Source organism: Homarus americanus, unplaced genomic scaffold (assembly GCF_018991925.1).
Source record: "Homarus americanus isolate GMGI-L3 unplaced genomic scaffold, GMGI_Hamer_2.0 scaffold18453, whole genome shotgun sequence".
NCBI classification, from domain to species: domain Eukaryota; kingdom Metazoa; phylum Arthropoda; class Malacostraca; order Decapoda; family Nephropidae; genus Homarus; species Homarus americanus.
Genome location: NW_024746232.1, coordinates 222,109 through 242,816, shown reverse-complemented (window position 1 = coordinate 242,816; position 20,708 = coordinate 222,109). Strand labels below are relative to the sequence as shown.

The 20,708-nt window shown below is 41.6% G+C and overlaps 3 protein-coding genes across 3 annotated transcripts; all 3 read left to right on the top strand.

Moving 5' to 3' along the window:
- The first annotated feature begins 2,260 nt into the window (after positions 1-2,260).
- Positions 2,261-4,597, top strand: LOC121879154 (cuticle protein AM1199-like). The gene is made up of 3 exons (XM_042385752.1): positions 2,261-2,320; positions 3,064-3,269; positions 4,154-4,597. Exons 1-3 carry the CDS (start codon positions 2,261-2,263, stop codon positions 4,320-4,322), a joined length of 435 nt encoding a protein of 144 aa, XP_042241686.1. The 3' UTR covers positions 4,323-4,597.
- Positions 4,598-9,478: 4,881 nt separating this feature from the next.
- LOC121879153 (cuticle protein AMP4-like) lies at positions 9,479-10,693 on the top strand. The gene is made up of 3 exons (XM_042385751.1): positions 9,479-9,487; positions 10,049-10,272; positions 10,498-10,693. Exons 1-3 carry the CDS (start codon positions 9,479-9,481, stop codon positions 10,691-10,693), a joined length of 429 nt encoding a protein of 142 aa, XP_042241685.1.
- A 3,335-nt stretch (positions 10,694-14,028) lies between these two features.
- LOC121879157 (cuticle protein AM1199-like) lies at positions 14,029-16,919 on the top strand. Its single transcript, XM_042385755.1, has 3 exons — positions 14,029-14,124; positions 14,911-15,137; positions 16,222-16,919. Exons 1-3 carry the CDS (start codon positions 14,113-14,115, stop codon positions 16,388-16,390), a joined length of 408 nt encoding a protein of 135 aa, XP_042241689.1. The 5' UTR covers positions 14,029-14,112; the 3' UTR covers positions 16,391-16,919.
- The last annotated feature ends 3,789 nt before the right edge of the window (positions 16,920-20,708 follow it).

Genomic DNA, 20,708 nt, shown 5'->3' with positions numbered 1-20,708 from the left:
ACCCCCTTCACCCCCCAAAATTCCCAAAGGTCTTGAAGTCTTGACACACAAACCACAAATTTCAGATAGTTCAGTAACCTTTCCACCTGTTTATATGATAATCCTTCCGTGAGACGCGTCCTTGTAGGGTAGTGGTGGTGGGGGGGGGGGAGCCTCAGATCACCTCAACCTGACTCTCCTGCTGCTGCTGCTGCTGCTAGGGGCGTAGGCGAAGGTAATGTCTTAGTAGGGGAGAGGAGACAGACATCCAATGTGTTGTAGGATCCTCAAGGTGACTGTGTGAGGGTCTTCTTAACAACATGAGTCAGGTAAGTCAATCATTGTTTGTACTTTAATCTTGGTGTTTTGGATTGACTTGATACACTTCTTTTGTAGTTAAGGGTCTTGGACACCCTTGAGTACAAAAATAAATTTCTTGAGTGTAATGATTTAGTTCAGTGGAGATGTTATGTTATTTCCTTGAGTGTTATCTTAACCCCATTTGTGTTATGTTATTACATTGAGTACGATGCTAGCCCCCTCGAGTACACTGAATTAGACTATTCAGATACCCTAACCTCTTGAGTACATTTAGGAGATGAAGAGAACATATATTTACCACTTGTTCCATTATAAAGGCCACAAGCATAACAATCAATAACTGTATAACTGTAACACTTTAACTGTATGACTGTAACACTTTAACTGTATAACTGTAACACTTTAACTGTATAACTGTAACACTTTAACTGTATAACTGTAACACTTTAACTGTATAACTGTAACACTTTAACTGTATAACTGTAGCACTTTAACTGTATAACTGTAACACTTTAACTGTATAAAATATCAATAACCACAGTTTGAAGACGTCCAGCGAGTAATTTCAAAGTCAAATGCAAATTCCAATTGAAAAAAAAAATCTATCCTGCCGAGACGAAAGGAATAATAAAACCTTAATTTATTTCAGATTTCCAAAATTTTCTAGAAAATAATAACATTTCATATCCCGCCGTGGACCCCAGTTTAGGAACCAATTGTGTTAAATCATGGTACTCAAGGGGTTAAATCATCGTACTCTAGGGGTTAAATCACCGTGCTCAAGGGGATAAATCATCGTACTCAAGGGGTTAAATCATCGTACTCAAGGGGTTAAATCATCGTACTCAAGGGGTTAAATCATCGTAATCAAAGGGTTAAATCATCGTACTCAAGGGGTTAATAATCATAGTATTCAAGGGGTTACATCACCGTACTCAAGGGGTTAAATCATCGTAATCAAGGGGTTAAATCATCGTACTCAAGGGGTTTAACAGCGCTCACAATATTCTAGACCTTGTACTTGGTAACAACTTTTAAATAACAGGAAATAAAGTGACTCATCTTACGCCTAAGTTAGTAAACCAATATTAATATCAACAAACTCTATTATAATGTGTCTCTTTTGAAATATCCCAGCTTATTTCACTTGTAGATTAGACACCCCAAGCTTATTTTAACTGAAGATTAGACTCCCCAGCTTATTTTACCTGGAGACTAGATACCCCAAGCTTATTTTACCTGAAGATTAGACTCCCCAGCCTATTTTACCTGGAGACTAGACACCCCAAGCTTATTTTAACTGAAGATTAGACACCCCAGCTTATTTAGACAGCTTATTTTACCTGAAGATTAGACACCCCAGCTTATTTTACCTGGAAACTAGACACCCCAAGCTTATTTTAACTGAAGATTAGACACCCCAAGCTTATTTCATTTGTAGATTAGACACCCCAAGCTTATTTTAACTGAATATTAGACACCCCAAGCTTATTTTACCTAACGCTACCTAGGATGATAGGTTTGGTTAAGTTAGGTTATTATTTGAGTGATTAATCTTCAGGTGAAATTAGATGAGGCGTCTAATGTTCAGGTGACCCAATTAATTTATTTCACCTTGGTCATCCTAAACAGTCGACTGTGGACAACATCCTTGAGTGACACGAAGCATCTTGGTCATGTAATTTACCGCTTGACTGAAACCCGATAAAAATACCAGACCATCAGTCAGCAAGGTAACCAACTCCTCCTCCTCTTATCTGTGAAATGCTTGCTGTGATTACCTATATTTCCCCGTCTGCGTGCACGAGAGCAAGCATGCAAGGCTCTACATATTACCAGGAGAAGCCCCGCCTTCATCTCACGCCTGGCTGATCTGTCCCGTAACATCTGCGAGGCAACTTGCAATATCCATCCAAGAACTATATAAAAAATGACCTCCTAAGGGGTATATATATCTCCAATGTCCATCACACAGCCAGTATCGTCTTCTGCCCACACTCAAACAGACAACATGAAGCTGGTAAGGAAAGAAGAGTCGTAAGCAAACTGGGTCTCTATCCTGTAATAACCAAACTCGACCTAAATATCAAGATTGAGGTCTGGTTAAATTGGAACACGTTAGGTTTAAGCCCATTAAGACTGTGTTCTAATCTGTATGAAAGGTTATGGTAGTTTAGTTTTATCCTATTTTGACTTGGGTATATTAAACTGGGGTCCATTTAACCAGTGACCGTGGGGGAGACCCAGATAAATGTTGTGTCTTGACGTATTATATCTCTACTGATTTAACTCACAGAACAAACTCTCCTCTTAGGTACTGTGAAGCTCTCAAATGTTACACAACTAACTAGGAACACTTGTAATAAACGACAAAACTTCTGTCACTGTAACTTTGACCAACCAAACATTTCAACCAAAACATTTATCTCTTAACTTGATGTCTGTGTTTGTTGTCAATGTGAGAAAGTTATGCTTCAAAAAGACTTACCGAGATATTTATTATGTCATATATTACTTTGAGTTATAACTTTTGCTCTCTTGGTTTATGACGTTGTAGGTAATTCTATTGGAAATTATATACAAATTTCTGATTCTCTTATGACAGGTATTTTGTGTTTACATTAATTTATTGTGTTATATGTCCCACTTATTTTATTGTGTCGTTGTGTCAAATGGTCATCCTGCCTCGAAGACACAGTGGACAGGTAATCAATCAGTAAAACTCATCCAGGTTCTCGTATAAATTCTCTCTTCACCCTACAGATTATTCTCGCTTGTCTGGCCGTCGTCGCCGTTGCCTCCCCTCAGTACCCTCGGGACCCTCGCTTCATCGCCATCGTCCATGAGAACAGTGAGAACGATGGTAACGGCAACTACAACTTCCAGTACGAGGGGGAGAACGGCATCTTCGTGGATGGCTCCGGACGGCGAGGCTCCAAGGGACAGAGCAACATGCAGGGCTTCTACAGGTAGGGATGCTTGTGTTTTTTGTGCTGATGAAACCTGGGTAACTTTTCGAAGGTAGCGTCCGTAGCAACCTTTACAATTTGTAGTGGTCGGTTGGTTGTTGGCTGTTAAGTGAGTAGCCCCTTCGACTCGTTCAGCCACCAAGAGTCAATTAAGTCCTACGTAGACCCTTACTTGGTCTTACTGGATCACTACAGCGTCTCGGTAAACACTGTAACGAGGGAATGAATACAAATATTTATCTAATACACTTCAGCTTATTCAATAGGGATACACTATGTCAGGCTCTGTTGCTTACGTGACGTTCCTGAGGTTGTGGTGACTCGTATATGTTTGATGGCTGTCTTGAGGCATGAGAGGTTCCTTATCACTGCTTGTTGGTGGGTATTTGTTTCAATGCACCAAAAATCGCCAGTTTTTAGTTGATTTGTATTTCAGTTAATAAAAATTCCACTCATAAGTATACAATAAATGATTAAGTTTCCAGAACAGCTCCTCAACACCTGCACGTTCAAGACTAACAAGAGTTAACAGAAGAAAACACAAAGTTGTCTCATCCACCTCACCAACACTTCACACACACACACCATCATGTACTTCCTCCTCCTATAACTGTAAGACTTCTCCCACCTCCTCCCTCTCTCTGGCACCTTGTAGGAGAGAAGCACCGAGAGGACATAACACAAGGTCATCGAAAAACAATGCCCTGACTTTGCATGTTTACACAATAATTTCAAGGCATTCTTTTTCGATGGTATTGCATTTGTATAGATTTGGCTGCGTTTACTCTGCCTAATTCTCACCGACGAGGGATGGATCCTGTAGCAGATCTTAAGACACCCAGAGATCAGTTCCAGGTCATTTATTATTCATCTCTTCTTCTCAGGTTCCCACTGCCTGAGGGCGGCATCGCTGAGGTCCGCTACACCGCTGACGAGAACGGCTTCCGCGCTGAGTCCCCGCTGATCCCCAAGCCTCACCCCCTCCCTGCCCACGCCGTTGAGCAGATCCGCATCGCCGAGGAGCAGCGCCGCCGTGGCATCATCTGGGACTAATTGACTGGACTAATCGACTCCTTCGTGGTGATATACATTAAACTTCGACTCTTCTGTTGTGTAATGCGTAACAACTAAGGCTTTAACCCCCCCCCCCAAAAAAAATAAATAAATAAATAAAAAACATAACCAACACACAAGGGTAAGTGCAGGACACACCCTAACCATACTTAAAAGCTTTCCCCCCCCCCCAAAAAAAAATGAACACCTCTCTTTTTTTTTAATTTACGACCGCAGCTTTGGCAGTGAAAATTGAAATAAATATAAGAAAGTGTTTTATTGTATTTTCATAACCTACATAACAAGAAGAACAATAACAACCTCCTGGAAGAACAACAATAACATGTAGCAAGAACAACTTTTCTCACAAACACACTGTCATCAAATAATTCCAAACTTTCAGATAAAAATGTTCTTCGATAACTCTTGGTACCTCAACACCTCCCTGGGCCAGACTCACAGTATAGGACCCCCTGTGTTACCTCCCTCGTATAGTGCTCTCGGTGATCTAGTGGGTGAAGTGTGATCCGAAGGTGATGTGGATGTAGTTTCATAGTTAGACAGTCATACATTTATACAGACATACAGCCATATATGCAAACACTCACACAACAACATAACCATACATTCATGATTCATACACTCCACACAGCCATACACGCATACACTGACACAGCCATACATGCATACACTCACACAGCCATACACTCATACACACGCACACAACCACACAGCCATACATTCAAACATATACACACACAGCCACAGTTACATAGCCACACAACCACATGACCACACAACCTCATGACCACACAACCACATGACCACACAACCACATAAACACACTGCGACACACATACACACAGGCACACACAACCACACAACCTAACACCTTTTACCCCCCCCCCTCCCCTGTCACCAAAACAAAGAGGGATACTCGCCTTCAGGATCCCAGTGGCTGCCGTGCCAGTAACTTCCTCCTTGCAATCCAAATGGCTCTTACCTTCCTCCTCACCTTCCTCTCCTCCCACCACCATCTCCTCCACCTCGACTTCTTCCTCCTCCTCCTCCTCCACTTCCTCCTCCTCTTCTACATCCCTCCTCTTCCTCCTCCTCCTCCTCCACCATGACCCTCAACCTCTACTTGATGGCATGAATGACACAATAACATGACACAAGAACACATGAACAACGTATACTATGTACAAACACCGACCTTGTGTCAGAAGGTCATAAAAACCAAGACACCTTAATTACAGTTGATGTTCCACAAATAACAGGTGATTATTATTAATCTGATTCTGTACCTCACATTAATTAAGCTTAATCACAGGTGTTACATACAGGTAAAACACTAAGATTGGAAGGGGAGATATGGGTAATGAGAGTGATGAAGATGATGATGATGATGATGGTGACGATGATGATGATGATGGTGATGATGATGATGATGGTGACGATGATGATGATGATGATGATGATGATGATGATGACGATAAAACGCAATTAGAGAAAAAGACAAAATTAAGACAACACATTTGGTCAGAGATATAAATCAAAGCACTACGGTGTGTGGGCGTGGGGGTGTGGGCGTGGGGTGTGAGCGTGGGGGTGTGAGCGTGAGCTGGGGGTTGTGTGAGCGTGGATATGTGGGCGTGGGGTATGTGGACGTGGGTATGTGGGCGTGGTTGTGTGGGCGTGGATGTGTGAGCGTGGAGGTGTGGGATTGAGAATCACAGGTAAGGTCAGGTGTGCGGCTGACCTCTGACCCGTGTGTTGTCTGGCTCGCTGTGATCACTTTATTGTGACGTCAACAACTTACACGATCATGTGGACCAAGAGTGTGTGTGTGTGTGTGTGTGTGTGTGTGTGTGTGTTAGGTTAGGTTAGGTTAGGTTAGGTTAGGTTAGGTTAAGTTTTTCCCACTTATCTTGCTCCCAAATCGCTTCTACAGATACTAGGCAGGCAGGCAGGCAGGCAGGCAGGCAGGCAGGTGGATGGATGGATGAAACATCATATAAATTACATCAAGACAAAATTAGTGAACGACATTACCCTTCAAGTCAATTATCTCTTCACAAAAACATTTCCTTAATTAACTAGAAGATAATAACTCACATAGAAAGAAACAGTTTTGGCGTGAGACTAAATTATTTAACGAGTCAATAGTGAAATAATACGTGGGAGATTTTTCCAACTTGGGATTTATCTATTGGGAAATATCTTGGGGATTTATCTTGGGAAATAAATTGGGAAATATATTGGGAATTGTCTTGGGATTTATCTTGGGATTTATCTTGGGATTTATCTTGGGATTTATCTTGGGATTTATCTGGGGATTTATCTTGGAAATTGTCTTGGGATTTATCTTGGGATTTATCTTGGGATTTATCTGGGGATTTATCTGGGGATTTATCTTGGGATTTATCTTGGGATTTATCTTGGGATTTTTTTCTTAGGATTTTACCATGAATACTATACTCGACTCTGAGGTGAGAAAGACTAGGAAACAAATACATCACATACATCAAGCACATTATTACGGTATTCCCTCTAGAGCGTGGAAAAATTAACATGATGAAATAGTCTAAAAACTCAAGATTAATAATGAGGAAAAATAATAAATGTTTACTAATTGGAAGGTATAATTAGAGAGGGTCCATAATTAAGGGTGGGGTGGAGTGGGGTGGGGTGGGGTGGGGTGGGGTGGGGTGCAGTGGGGTGGGGTGGGGTGGGGGTGGGGTGGGAGGTGGGAGTGGGGGTGGGAGTGGAGATTGAGGTGGAGTGGGGTGGGGTGGGGAAGGGTGGGGAAGAGTGGGGTAGAAACATAGAAATGCGTATTATTCCGCCCATGTGTGCGTTCGTCCGTCCATGCGTTCGTGAGTTGTGAAGACGCATGTGCACTCGAACAAATGAAACTAACCTTCAAACAAATTCCCCCTGTGACTATACCATAACAAGATGCCTATTTCATGTCACTACTCTCCAATCCGTTCTATGTACACAGGTATGTTACTAAATGGCCGAAACCCTGATACTAAAGACAGGTAACAGCAGCCTCACCTGTCCACCCGGTAATGAAGAGGGGGAGGGAAGGGGGAGAGACCAGGTAACTAACCACTAAAATCATTACTCTCCGTCTTCCTGTTGGATTCTTTGCTCTTATCACTATTATATATGTTCTTTTCTTTTTAATTCACTCTATCTCTCTTACCCTTTGGTCTAGTTTCTCTCTTCCATGGAGTGAATGAAGAGTAAATAAACCTCGATAAAAGGGAAGAAATGATGAAGAAGAGAGATAGAAGAAGAGAGTAAAGTGAGAGACATGAGTTGAGTGTGTCAGGGAAATGGTTCTATCCCCCATCTCAACCCACTCACATCCACACCCACATCCACACACACACCCACATCCACACACACACCCACACTTTAACTATCCAAGAACCCCCACTTCCTCTGATATAAATCTTTAACTGAACTCTTAACCAACCTTCACCAGATGTTCCTGCGGCTAGTGTGTGTGTGTGTGTGTGTGTGTGTGTGTGTGTGTGTGTGTGTGTGGTATTTCCTGTAGGTGACTGAGGAGAACAGAAGCTTACGATTACTGGGTTAAACAGTCGTCCGCCCTTCCTCCTATCTTCCTTCCCTCCTCCCGACCATCCCTCCAATCCCAAAACCTTCCCTCCTCCCGACCTTCCCTCACTCCCGACTTCTTCCCTCCTCCCGACCTTCCCCTCCTCCCGACCTTCCGTAGCTCCCGACCTTCCCCCTCACTCCCGACCTTCCCTCACTCCCGACCTTCCCTCACTCCCGACCATCCCTCACTCCCGACCTTCCCTCACTCCCGACTTTCCCTCACTCCTTCCCTACACAATGTTCCTCATCCAGAATCATACACCATTATACACTATTATACATCACGTGTTTATCATTGTCGTGTCTTTCATTGTACTGATTTATCTATTCGTTACGTGTTGTATTATTTTATTTATTGTATTTGTTAGTTTAATTATTGTTATTTTTTATTGATTTTATTTGTTAGTTATGTTGAAATTTATTGTTTTATTAGTGGGGGGAAGGAGGGAAGAATTAAAGAAGAAGGAAGAATGAGAAAGGAAGGGGTGGTGGTTGTTAGATCCAGCTCAGGGAAGTGTATTGGAGGCGTTGTATTGGAGGCGTTGTGTTGGTGGGTGTGTTGGCTGGGTGTGTTGTGTGTGGGTGTGATGGCAGTGTGTGATGGCTGGGTGACAGATTGTGACGGAAAATGAAGATAAGAGGATAAAGATATGAAGGTATGATGATGATGATGATGGTGATGATGATGATGATGATGATGATGATGATGATGATGATGATGATGATGATGATGATGATGATGATGATGATGATGATGATGATGATGATGATGATGGTGATGATGATGATGATGATGATGATGATGATGATGATGATGATGATGATGATGATGATGATGATGATGATGATGATGATGATGACTGAGAAGAAAGAAAGGAATTGGAAGAAGACGAAGAAGGAATAAAAGAAGAGGAGGAAGGAAAGAAAGAAAGAACAACACGAAGAATAATTAATAGGAAGAAGAAAAGAAAAATAATCAAATGGAAGAAGAAAAAGAATCAAAGAAGAATAAAGAAGAAGACAAAGAAGAATAAAGAAGAAGAAACACCAATACGTCCCAACAGGTAATCATCTCCTACACACCTGGGCCAGATGCTACATTCCTGACACAGTGAGGATGACCACAGGTAGGAACATCCGGCCAGACACCATCACAGGTTACCCTTAGGGCCACAGGTGACCAAATAACACAGTGGTCAAGAGGTGCTGTGGGGAGTATATAAACACGTCCCTCTAACACTCTCTCCCAGGATCCTCACACACCTCACCTTACCTCAGCACCCCAGGCTTCTCACACACCACACCTCAGCACCCCAGGCTTCTCACACACCACACCTCAGCACCCCAGGCTTCTCACACACCACACCTCAGCACCCCAGGCTTCTCACACACCACACCTCAGCACCCCAGGCTTCTCACACACCCCATCCCCACCTCAGTACCCCAGGCTTCTCACACACCCCATCCCCACCTCAGCACCCCAGGCTTCTCACACACCATACCTCAAGACACCAGGCAACATGGAGACGGTAAGATCGAGCTTTAAAAGAAACATTAAGTCTTTATGATAGTTCGCTGTTGTATATTATAGAGTTTAGATAGATTCTGGTGTAGATAGTTGTCGAGATATTGGCTGATAGTTGTTATTGATGTTGGATTCACGACATTGACTTGCACGAGAGGATGGTTATATAAAGATCACTGTGTGTGTGTGTGTGTGTGTGTGTGTGTGTGTTGTAGTGTTCCTTCGTGAGAGATGTGACATTATATTTTGAAGAATTTATATTTTTCTCAGATAAGGTAGATAGTTATCGAAATCATGTGTTCATAGTTGTCGGTGTTGTCATTGTATCTTGTAGAGATCCTAATGTGAGATCGGTGACGCCAAATCTTGTGGTGTTTACATCGTTACTCTCGTAGATTGTTGTTGTAGTTGATGGCGGGATTCACGAAGCTCACATAAGGTCGATAGGATAAACACCTGTATAGTTGTTTGAGGTAGATGAAGTTAGATGACTGAGGGCAGAGACTATTACACCTATGATGTGTCTGTGTGGCTATCACCTCCACCTCTTCTCCCATTACCCCAGTTGGTCTTCGTCTTCCTCGCCTGCTTGGCCTCCGTCATCGTCGCTGCCCCTCAACTTGGTCAACAGCAGGATCGTCCACCTCACATCGCCATTATCCGCGACGATCGACAGGATTTCGGAGACGGGAATTTCATCTACGAGTTTGTGTCTGAGAATGGTATCGTGGTGACGGTCCTGGGCACTCCGGGCAGCAGAGGGCAGAGCAACATACAGGGATCCTACAGGTGAGGTCCTATGGAAAAAAATCCTTAAGTAACATATGAATATCCTAGAAGCTTATTTCACCTGATTATTAAACTCCCTAACGCCATTTGCTGTGGTTAGATTAGGTTAGGTTAGGTTAGGTTAGGTTAGGTTAAGTTAGGTTAGTACTAGGATGGTTAACTTAAGTAGCTCCTTCGTCTGACTTGTGTAATAGTTTCTCTCCTTCTCCTCCTCATCGTGGTCAGGTTCCCGCTCCCAGACGGAACCTTCGCCACGGTCCTCTACGTCGCCGATGAGAACGGTTACCGCCCCGAGTCTGACCTGATCCCTACGACTCCACCCGTCCCTGACCACGCTCAGGAGCAGATCAGGGTAGCCGAGGAACAGCGCCGTCAGGGTGTCGTCTGGGACCAAAGAGGATTCAGAGTGAACAGAAAGTGAACGTATTTTAGAGTTCTTCACGCAGATGAGGAGTTTCTAGTACACAATTAAGTTCTTCTGCCATCTGCGCCTTCGAGCTGACTCGCGTCGTCGGGAATCAAAAAAAGACACGAAAGAATCGAGATAGAACAGAAAGTGAACACATTATATGATTCACCAAGACGCTGATGACCTCACCTGTTGATGAATCACCCTCACCTGTCCACGTCCTCAAAAGGTATCAGTTATATGGACGAGGAACAACTGGGGAAGGAAATCGCATTTGAAGGTGGAGAGTGGTTGGGTGGAGGGCGGGAAGAGGAGGGTGGAAGGAGGAGGGTGAAGGTTGGAAAGTGGAAGGTGGAGGGGAGGGGGTGAAGAATAGATGGTGGAAGACTATAGGAGGAGGGTGGATGGTGGGGAGTGGAAGTTGGAGAGTGGAGGGTGAAGGGTGGAGGGTGGAAGGTAAAGGGTGAAGGGTGGAGGGTAGTGGGCGGTGGGCGGAGGGTCATTACCGGTGACTTGTCTATCTCGATTCTCCTCTAAACACAACATAGTCTCTCTTAACCTGTAGATATAACATTAGTCTAGTGTAATATAGTTAAACATAAGGGAACTCTTAGCCTTGAGCCAGAAGAGCTACGTTATGAGCACGGTGTAGTACCTGTATTGTAAAGGACATTGAGATCACCTGAATACATGACACCTCAGCCTATTTCACCTGGGAGGGGAGGTTAGGATAAGTTGGTTAGGTTACGTTAGGTTGGAATGGGTTAGGTGAGGTTTGGTTAGGTTAGGTTAGATTGGAATGGGTTAGGTGAGGTTTGGTTAGGTTACGTTAGGTTAGAATGGGTTAGGTGAAGTTGGTTAGGTTACGTTAGGCTGGAATGGGTTAGGTGAAGTTGGTTGGGTTAGGTTGGAATGGGTTAGGTGAGGTTTGGTTAGGTTAATTATAAGGTGATATAATTTAGGGTGTCTATTCTTCAGGTGACCAATGTTGATATAAACTATCCTTATATAATTAGTGTTTTGATACAACCATTATTTACCTCTTAAGAACCTGAGCCAATATCCTAAAAACAGCGCCAGTACAAGCAATGAATATCGTCTGGCGTTCATCTCCACAAATACATTTCCGAACGCCTCACCAGACGAACGTTCGCCAGCTATCTGTCTATAGTGGCGCTGTCTTTATGGTGAGAATACGATGGTTTATAAATCTCGTCCTGTATATGAGTGTTTATGTTGTTGTAATGTTATGACTGTGTTATAAATAGTGACTTGATGTTGTGAGTTTTAATCTATGCCGGGTTGTGAGGATGCAGAGAATGTTCAATGGAATAGATAACGTAACCTAACGTAACCATAACGAAACCTAACGAAACCTAACCTCTAGAAAAGCTCTCTCTCTCTCTCTCTCTCTCTCTCTCTCTCTCTCTCTCTCTCTCTCTCTCTCTCTCTCTCTCTCTCTCTCTCTCTCTCTCTCTCTCTCTCTCTCTAATAGTCGTCTCATTATTTCCCAAATATTTTCAAGATTCATATTTTCTTTCACAAAATTTCAAGACCCTCAAAAAATAGCAACATTCTTTAATACATTTCTGAGATTTTTGTCGCCCGAATCTGTATAACCGCTGGGTCATACATCATCACTGTTATACGGTGTCTTAGAATATATTTATATTTACAATGCCTTATAGACTTTCGTATTGATTGTGTGGATATATTTATTACCAGAGCAACATTGTCCTAGCATGTGGGAGGTTTTGTGGGAGGTCTCGGGCTTCAGTGAGTGAGGACAATGTATTATAATAGCAAAATTGTCCTCTTTTGTGGGAGGTTTTGTGGGAATACTTGGATATCAATAGATAAGGACAATGTATTTCAATAGCAACATTTGTCCTCTTTTGTGGGAGGTTTTGTGGGAGATCTCTCGGGCTTCAGTGAGGACAAGAGGCTGTTATAATACAAACATTCACACGATCTTGACGAAAATCTTATTAAATCTTATTAAAAAAAAGTCCCAAAATCAAAGCTTCGATAAAATTGACAAAAAATAATAATACAAAAGAAATTATTCGAAAAAAAAAATCCCAAGAAATGAATCAAAATAAAACTAATAAAAATTTCATCAAAAAATCAAAATAAAATCCCCCCAAAAGACGAAAACAAAAGAACGAAAGTCATACAAACGTTCAAATTTCCTTAAAAAAAAGTAAAAACAATAGAAAATAAAACCTAAAGTAAAAAAAAAAAAAAGAATATATATGGAAATATCAACATAAGTGGTGAGGAATTTAAATTATCTAGGGGAAACGCTCGAGGTGGGTCCATCTCTCTCTCTCATATACCTGTTCTTTCTGTCTACCTACCTGCCTGATTACCTGCCTACCTGACCTTCACCTGGTGGGTAGAAAGTACAGGAAATGATGATGATGAAGGAGAGGAGAGGAAGATGGAGAAGAGAATAAAGAGAAGAGAAGCAAAGAGAGAGGAAGAGAGGGGTGTATAAGAAGATAGTGAAGGAAAAGATGAAAATTACGAAATAGAAGTGAAAGGAGGGGGAGGAGGAGGAGGAGGAAAGAAGGAATGAAAGCAGGAAAAAAGAAGAGGTTAGGTTAGCTTAGGTTCGGTAAGGCTGCGAGATATTAAAACACACACTGAGAGATATTAAAGCACACACTGAGAAGTATTAAAACGCACTGAGAAATATTAACACACACTGAGAAATATTAAAACACACACTGAGAAATATTAAAACACACACTTGAGAAATTTAAAAACACACTGAGAAATATTATGTTTCTTACTAGTCTTCTTTATGATGACAGACTTTACTTAGAATTCCCTTACAAAAAAAAAAAGAAACACGTAATTTTCTCACAAAAAAAGAAATATATTACTGGCATTACCTTTCTGTTTCCTTGTTATTATTTCACTTACTGTTAATCGTTAATCCAAAACATAAAATAGAATTCTTAAATGTTAACCTCAGTAGTTAAAATTGTCATATGTTTAATTAGTAATCACCCCAGTAATTAAATAATCACATTGTAATTGATTATCAACCCTAATGATTAAATAAGTTTGTAATTATTAATCCCATTAATTAGATAAGTTTGAACTAATCGACCTTAACAATTAAATAAGTTTCATCATAATTAATCATCAACACTAGCAATTACACAAGTTATAGCTAAATTAATAAACTCGTATCATAATCCAGTCTTGTAATCCTGTGGTCTCTTGCATCGCTTGTACTGTAGGGAGTCCCAACCACGCGACCTTCCTAAGACCACCGGTAGGCTCCAGTCTACGGGCCGTCTCCTCAAACGCCCGAGACAGAATTCCTGGAAAGCCTGACCCGAGGAGACGTGTATATAAACCCCCTTGACTCAGCCCACATCCCACAGTATCCCGAGTCAACCCTCACAGACAACAACATGCAGCAGATAGTGAGTGTCCGAGAGCTGGATGAAATAGCCCAGATTCTTGATTTCTTTCTGTTTGGGGTTTTTTTATTTTGAGTTTTTGTTATTGATAGTATTGAGGGTTTTTTTCGTTATTGTTGTGAATTTTTTATTTGGTTTTAGGAAGATTGTGAGTAATTGTGGATTCCTTTATTGTTTCTCATTCGTGTTTAATAGTGTCTCATTTATGTTGAGTTTAATGAACGTTTTTGTACAGTTTGTGAGTGTTGATGTGAGAAAATGTAGCCATAAAGTCTGTCGTTGTTGTAATTAGTTGAGGGTCTTTTAGGATATTTGTTTAAGCTATGGATATATTAAGGACAAGAGGTAAATGCGTTAGTTTTATTTCACTGTCAGATACCTGGAGTTAATGAGCTCTAGGTGGTAAATATTCTTAACCTTTATTGTAGATTTTACTTTCAATTTCAAGGAACTATTTTTGTTTCCTTCTACTGTATCTCTGTCCATCAAATGCTGTAATTTTTTGTTTAGATGTTAATTACTTTAGTGAAGGTGTCTAAATTTCACAGTTACATGTACCGATAACTACCTTCGTCAGCTTTATTTTAATCGTTCAAGAGTTAATGTTGTAGGTTTAAGTGGTAGAGGAACCGTGTCATAATCTTTACTCCTTTTTCGGGATAACATAAAAAAAAAGTTCACTGAGGTCTACACTTCCATGTACCGATAATAAACATCACCATTTTTATCGTTCTTGATGGGCTCTCAAACTCCAGTATGACTCGGCCTTCACCCGCCCTCTCACCCCAGGTCCTCCTCGCTTGCCTGGCCGCCGTCGCCGTCGCTGCCCCTCAGCAGTTTGTAAACGACTTCGACCAACCAGAGATCCGTCGCCCTATCGCCATCTTGAGGGACGAACGCACTGACAACGGTGACGGCAACTTTAACTACCTGTTCGAGGCTGAGAATGGCATCTTTATGAACGCCGTCGGCACCCCAGGCTCCAAGGGCCAGAGCAACATTCAGGGCTCCTACAGGTGAGGCCAGTCTCTTGATTGTGTTAAAAATAAACGCTGCTGCAGGCGAAACAGAGAGTGATTTTCGTCTGGCAGAATTAACATAAGTTTGTCATGATGGGTTGGGTGGAAGGAATGGTTTCTGTAGCTTAATTGAAGTGTGGAGGGACGGTAATGGGACGGGAGGGAGGAAGGAAGGGAATCCCAGACAGTGTTGATTATAATGGCCCCACCCTTAACAGGCCCTAGGCATAACAGCCCAACCCTAAAATGACCTAGACATTATGGGCTCCATCCAAACTTACCCATACCAGCCAATGGGGTTGAGGCTCATTAGGACTAGTACCTGGGCCCATTAAATATGTCACCCAATAGGATTTGTCACTAATCCGAATGGCTAGAATCAGTGGTTCTCAACCTTGTTTGCCCCATGCACCCCTTTCACCATATGTCAGAATGTCATTCCCCCCTCCTTTCCAAGATTGTCTGCCTCAAAAAGTGCATTCCAAATAATATGCATATAATACTGAAAATCCTTTATTTTTTCCATATTAGTATCAGTTCCCCCCCCCCTGAAAACCTGAGGGGGGAAATTCCCCCTGGTTGAGAACCCCTGGGCTAGATTAAATTGGGGCTTTTTAAGATGGAGGATAGTTTGGCCAAGTACTGCTATCCTCACACCCCGCCACACACTCCTCCATCCTCACCCTTCTTGACTCGCATGTTTCCTCACTCTAACCTTCTACCTCACTCATCCTTCACTCCACCACCTCTTCATGTCACTCTTATTCACCTTCGCCAAAATGTTTACGTCTTTCTCTCACTGTAACTCCCATCCCTCATGTTCATCCACTCCTGGGTAGTGTAGATAAATCACCAGACTAAGTTAAGTAATATTATGGTGATTTTTGAACCCTTTAAATGATCCTTTAAGCCATAGTAATTCTGTTTATCTTTTCATATAATTATATTGACGTCAGAAGTAATTTTGATCTTTCTTCCCTAAATTTATCTTATTTTTCTTACTTCCTGTTTATTTCCTCTTCCTTCTCCTCTCACTTTCCTCTTTCTCTGGATTAACTCAGCTACGTTCTCCCTCCCTCAGGTTCCCCCTCCCTGACGGCACCATCGCTGAGGTCCGCTATTTTGCTGACGAGAACGGCTACGTTGCTGAGTCCCCCCTCATCCCCACCCCTCACCCCCTCCCCGCCCACGCCATCGAGCAGATCCGCATCGCCGAGGAGCAGCGCGCCCAGGGCATCACCTTCCAGTAAGACGACGTTCTTGAGATGACAATGAAGCAATACGAGTGTCGACTTGATCTTCGAATCCTTACCATATTCTACAAAGAGCTTACCTAGTTCCTAGCTCTCTTTCTCTCTTTCTCTCTCGATCTTTTTATTCTAATTACTTGACAGGATAGTTTTATCTCCAACTGGAGCTTCGACTTCATTGATACCTAGGAGATCAAATTCCCTCCTGAAGCATCGAACTTATTTTTCTGTTGCCTGACCTGTTGCCCAACCTGTTCCAGCTCCAAGCTATAAGTTCCAACTCATTGTGTTATCTTTATATAACACCAAGTGAGTAACAGCTCCAGAAGGGTGATGAGAAGTTAAGAAAACAAGAGAGAAAACGCGTCTTTTTTCTATACGTGTGAGTGAATGAACCCTTACTGTACCGACTTCCAACTGGAGCTTCGAAACTTTTAACTTGTTTGAATTAATTTTTTTTTTGTGAATTATTGTGATATTTTCTGATGGAATGTTCACAAGTAAATAAAATAAACTGAGATCGATTGTTGCCTTTAAAATTTTATTATCATACAACTTAACCACCACCACACTGTCTCCAATAGATAGTGAGATAAGTCTATTGGCCACAAATATTAGCAAATTACAAATAAAAATACAAAGATATTGAAAAAAAAAATGTAATCTTTATGTTCCACAAATATAAACCAAAACCAAAACATTAAAACAAAAAACAAAACCACAGACAATATGTGTTCTTGGATACGATTACAAAGGAAAAAAAAAGTTGTATAAAACCAGAAACGCAATGAAATACACACAAATACAGGTATGAAATGTGTATACTTATTCATGTATAGAAACATTATCTCCTAACTTTAAGATTTTCAGTATCTTTTCTACAATATATAAATTACCACAAAAAAATAATTGCAATTTTAAGACACCATCGTTTTTTTTTATCATACATTAGGTGATTTTTTTACGAACACTGCACCGATTATGTAAAAAAAAAAAAACAATCCTAAGACATCAATAAGACGTTGTACTTTTACACTGAAGGACTGTAAGAACGTATGAGTGTTGGTAATGAGGCACTAGGGAGGAGGCATCTCAAGGTAAGGGTGTAATATACAAAATATGAAGAGTTAGAGAATTGTAAATACCTGTTTTATTATTGTAGTTGTGTATGGTTTGTTGATGCTTACTGACAGACAGACAGACAGAGACAGACAGACAGAGACAGACAATTAGATAAAAATGAGAGCTAGAGAAACAGAGAGACACATTTCTCATATTAACCTTTTTATCACATTCACTTGATGGGGGGATGTTTTGCCGATGATGATTGGGAGTCAAGAGAGGGGAAGAAGATGGGGGGGAGGAGGAAGGGGAAGAGGGGAGAAGGTGGAGGGACTGGAGAAGGAGGACGAGGATGAGGATGAGGAAGTGGAGGAGGAGGAGGAGGAGGTTGCTGGAGGAGAAAGAGGATGAGGGGGCGGAGGAGGCTGAAAGAGGGACTAGAGGAGAAGAACAAGGGGTTGGAGGAAAATGAGGAGGGGCTGAAGGAGGGACTAGAGGAGAAGAACAAGGGGTTGGAGGAGAATGAGGAGGGGCTGAAGGAGGGACTAGAGGAGAAGGACAAGGGGTTGGAGGAAAATGAGGAGGGGCTGAAGGAGGAGAAGGTCGGGGAAGAGAAGAAGAAGCAGGAGGAGGAGAAACCGAAGAGAGAATACGAGGAGGAGGAACAGGTGCTGGAGAAGGTAGAAGTAGAAGGAACCCAAGAAGAAGGAAAAATAGAAGGAGGAGGATTATAATGCACTAATGACTCTGATAAGGACAGCTTCATCATCTTCCTGTGTTGTGTCTCCGCCTGTCTGTAGTGTTCAAGCAATCAACAGGTAGAATGATTTTATTATTGTACAGGTGCGTCGAGGATTATATCTTTAAAAGGTTCTTACGTTACAGGTGAAGGTTGAGAGATAAGGTGGGTGAATATACGTGTTTGACAGACAGACAGACACAGAGAGAGTCACTTAGTCACATGGTTGCAACATCTGAATCTGGCATAAGAAATATTCACGAATATAATTGCAATGTCTGATTAACGTCACAATAAAGGCAAGTGATCTAAATTATGCAACATTGTTATTCTCACTCTTGCAATCTTCCTGCAGTATTACAACGGCAAGAAGACACTGACTCTCTCGGGTTTTGGTCATCTCCTCAGTTACTCTTTCTGTTGCAACATGTAGGTACACTCCTCATTGCTTCACTCGTCTGACATTCACGTTCACTGGTGCTTCTTGGCTGTTTCTCCCTCTCACTTCTAGCATGTCCCTCCCACTCACTTCTATCATATCCCCCTCCCTCCCTCTCACTTCTAGCATGCCTTTCCCTCTCAGTTCTATCATGTCCCTCCCCCTCACTTCTAGCATGCCCTTCCCTCTCAGTTCTATCATGTCCCTCCCCCTCACTTTTAGCATGTCCTTCCCACTCACTTCTAGCATGTCCTTCCCACTCACTTCTAGCATGTCCCTCCCTCTCACTTCTATCATAGCCCTCCCTCTCACTTCTATCATAACCTTCCCCCTCACTTCTATCATAACCTTCCCCCTCACTTCTATCATGTCCCCCTCCCTCCCTCTCACTTCAAGCATGTTCTTCACCCCATCTTTACCCCACCTCTCCTTCTTATCTTCCTTTCTTATTTACCCACTTTTTTTAACCAATCTTTCACTCTCCATGGGATGTGGTGGTCAAGTGGATACAACCCTTATCTCTCTCCTAAGGGTTGTTGGTTCTCAGTCGACCCTTCTGTGGATGGGTTCCCGATATTAGCTTTAGAAATAGAGGCACTTAAGTTTAATGCCTCCTTGTGTATGGAAAGTATTCAGTATGCTGTATCCACACTGCCCCTAAATGGTTACTGGTCTCTCGTTCATACTCATTATGTCTTGCATCACCTCAACAAACCCTGGTTAGCTTCATGTCTTGATACGTGTTTAGTTTCCTTATATGTCTAAACAAACTACAATGATAATAATTACTGAAAAGAAACTTGCATTTTTTATATTAGTGAAAGAACATTATAATTTTTCTTCTACTCCGTTTCATTATAAGTGTTGACGTTGGATAAACATTGTAACTATTCAATAACTTGTGTTTTGGGTGAATTTTTGTAATATTGTATCAGAAAAAACTAATTATCCAACCTAACCTAACCATAAATAAGACAAAAAATATAAATATCGTGAGACCTTAACTCCAGAGAAACACAATATCGAAACATATAATTTATTAAACAAAACTCACATTGAAAAAGACCAAATACCTTTAATTATAATATTACAGGTAAATACAAAAAAAAAAAAATCCTAAAAATTTATTTATTACCAATTAAATAATTATCAGTAAAAGACAAACACTATTTTGTACTTTTAGAATTGTTATAGAATGTATAATTGTGTATGAGGTACAGTGACGAGGTACAGTGTAAGTATGAGGTACAGTGATGAGGTACAGTGTAAGTATGAGGTACAGTGATGAGGTACAGTGTAAGTATGAGGTACAGTGATGAGGTACAGTGTAAGTATGAGGTACAGTGATGAGGTACAGTGTAAGTATGAGGTACAGTGATGAGGTACAGTGTAAATATGAGGTACAGTGATGAGGTACAGTGTAAGTATGAGGTAGAGTGATGAGGTACAGTGTAAGTATGAGGTACAGTGATGATATACAGTGTAAGTATGAGGTACAGTGATAAGGTACAGTGATGAGGTACAGTGTAAGTATGAGGTACAGTGATGAGGTACAGTGTAAGTATGAGGTACAGTGATGATGTACAGAATAAGAGTACAGTGATGATACAGTGTAAGTATGAGGTACAGTGATGATTACAGTGTAAGTATGAAATTACAGTGATGAGGTACAGTGTAAGTATGAGGTACAGTGATGAGGTACAGTGTAAGTATAGGAGGTACAGTGATGAGGTACAGTGTAAGTATGAGGTACAGCGATGATGTACAGTGATACAGATGTAGGAGTATGAGGTACAGTGAGGTAACAGTGTAAGTATGAGACAGTGATGAGGTACAGTGTAGAGGTACAGAGGTACAGTGATGATGCAGTGTAAGTATGAGGTACAGTGATGAGGTACAGTGATGATGTACAGTGTAAGGTATAGGGCAGTGAAGTGAGGTACAGTGATGAGGTACAGTGTAAGTATGAGGTACAGTGATGATGTACAGTGAAGCATGAGGTACAGTGATGAGGGTACAGTGTAAGTATGAGGTGCAGTGTATATGAGGTACAGTGCAATGTATGAGGTACAGTGATG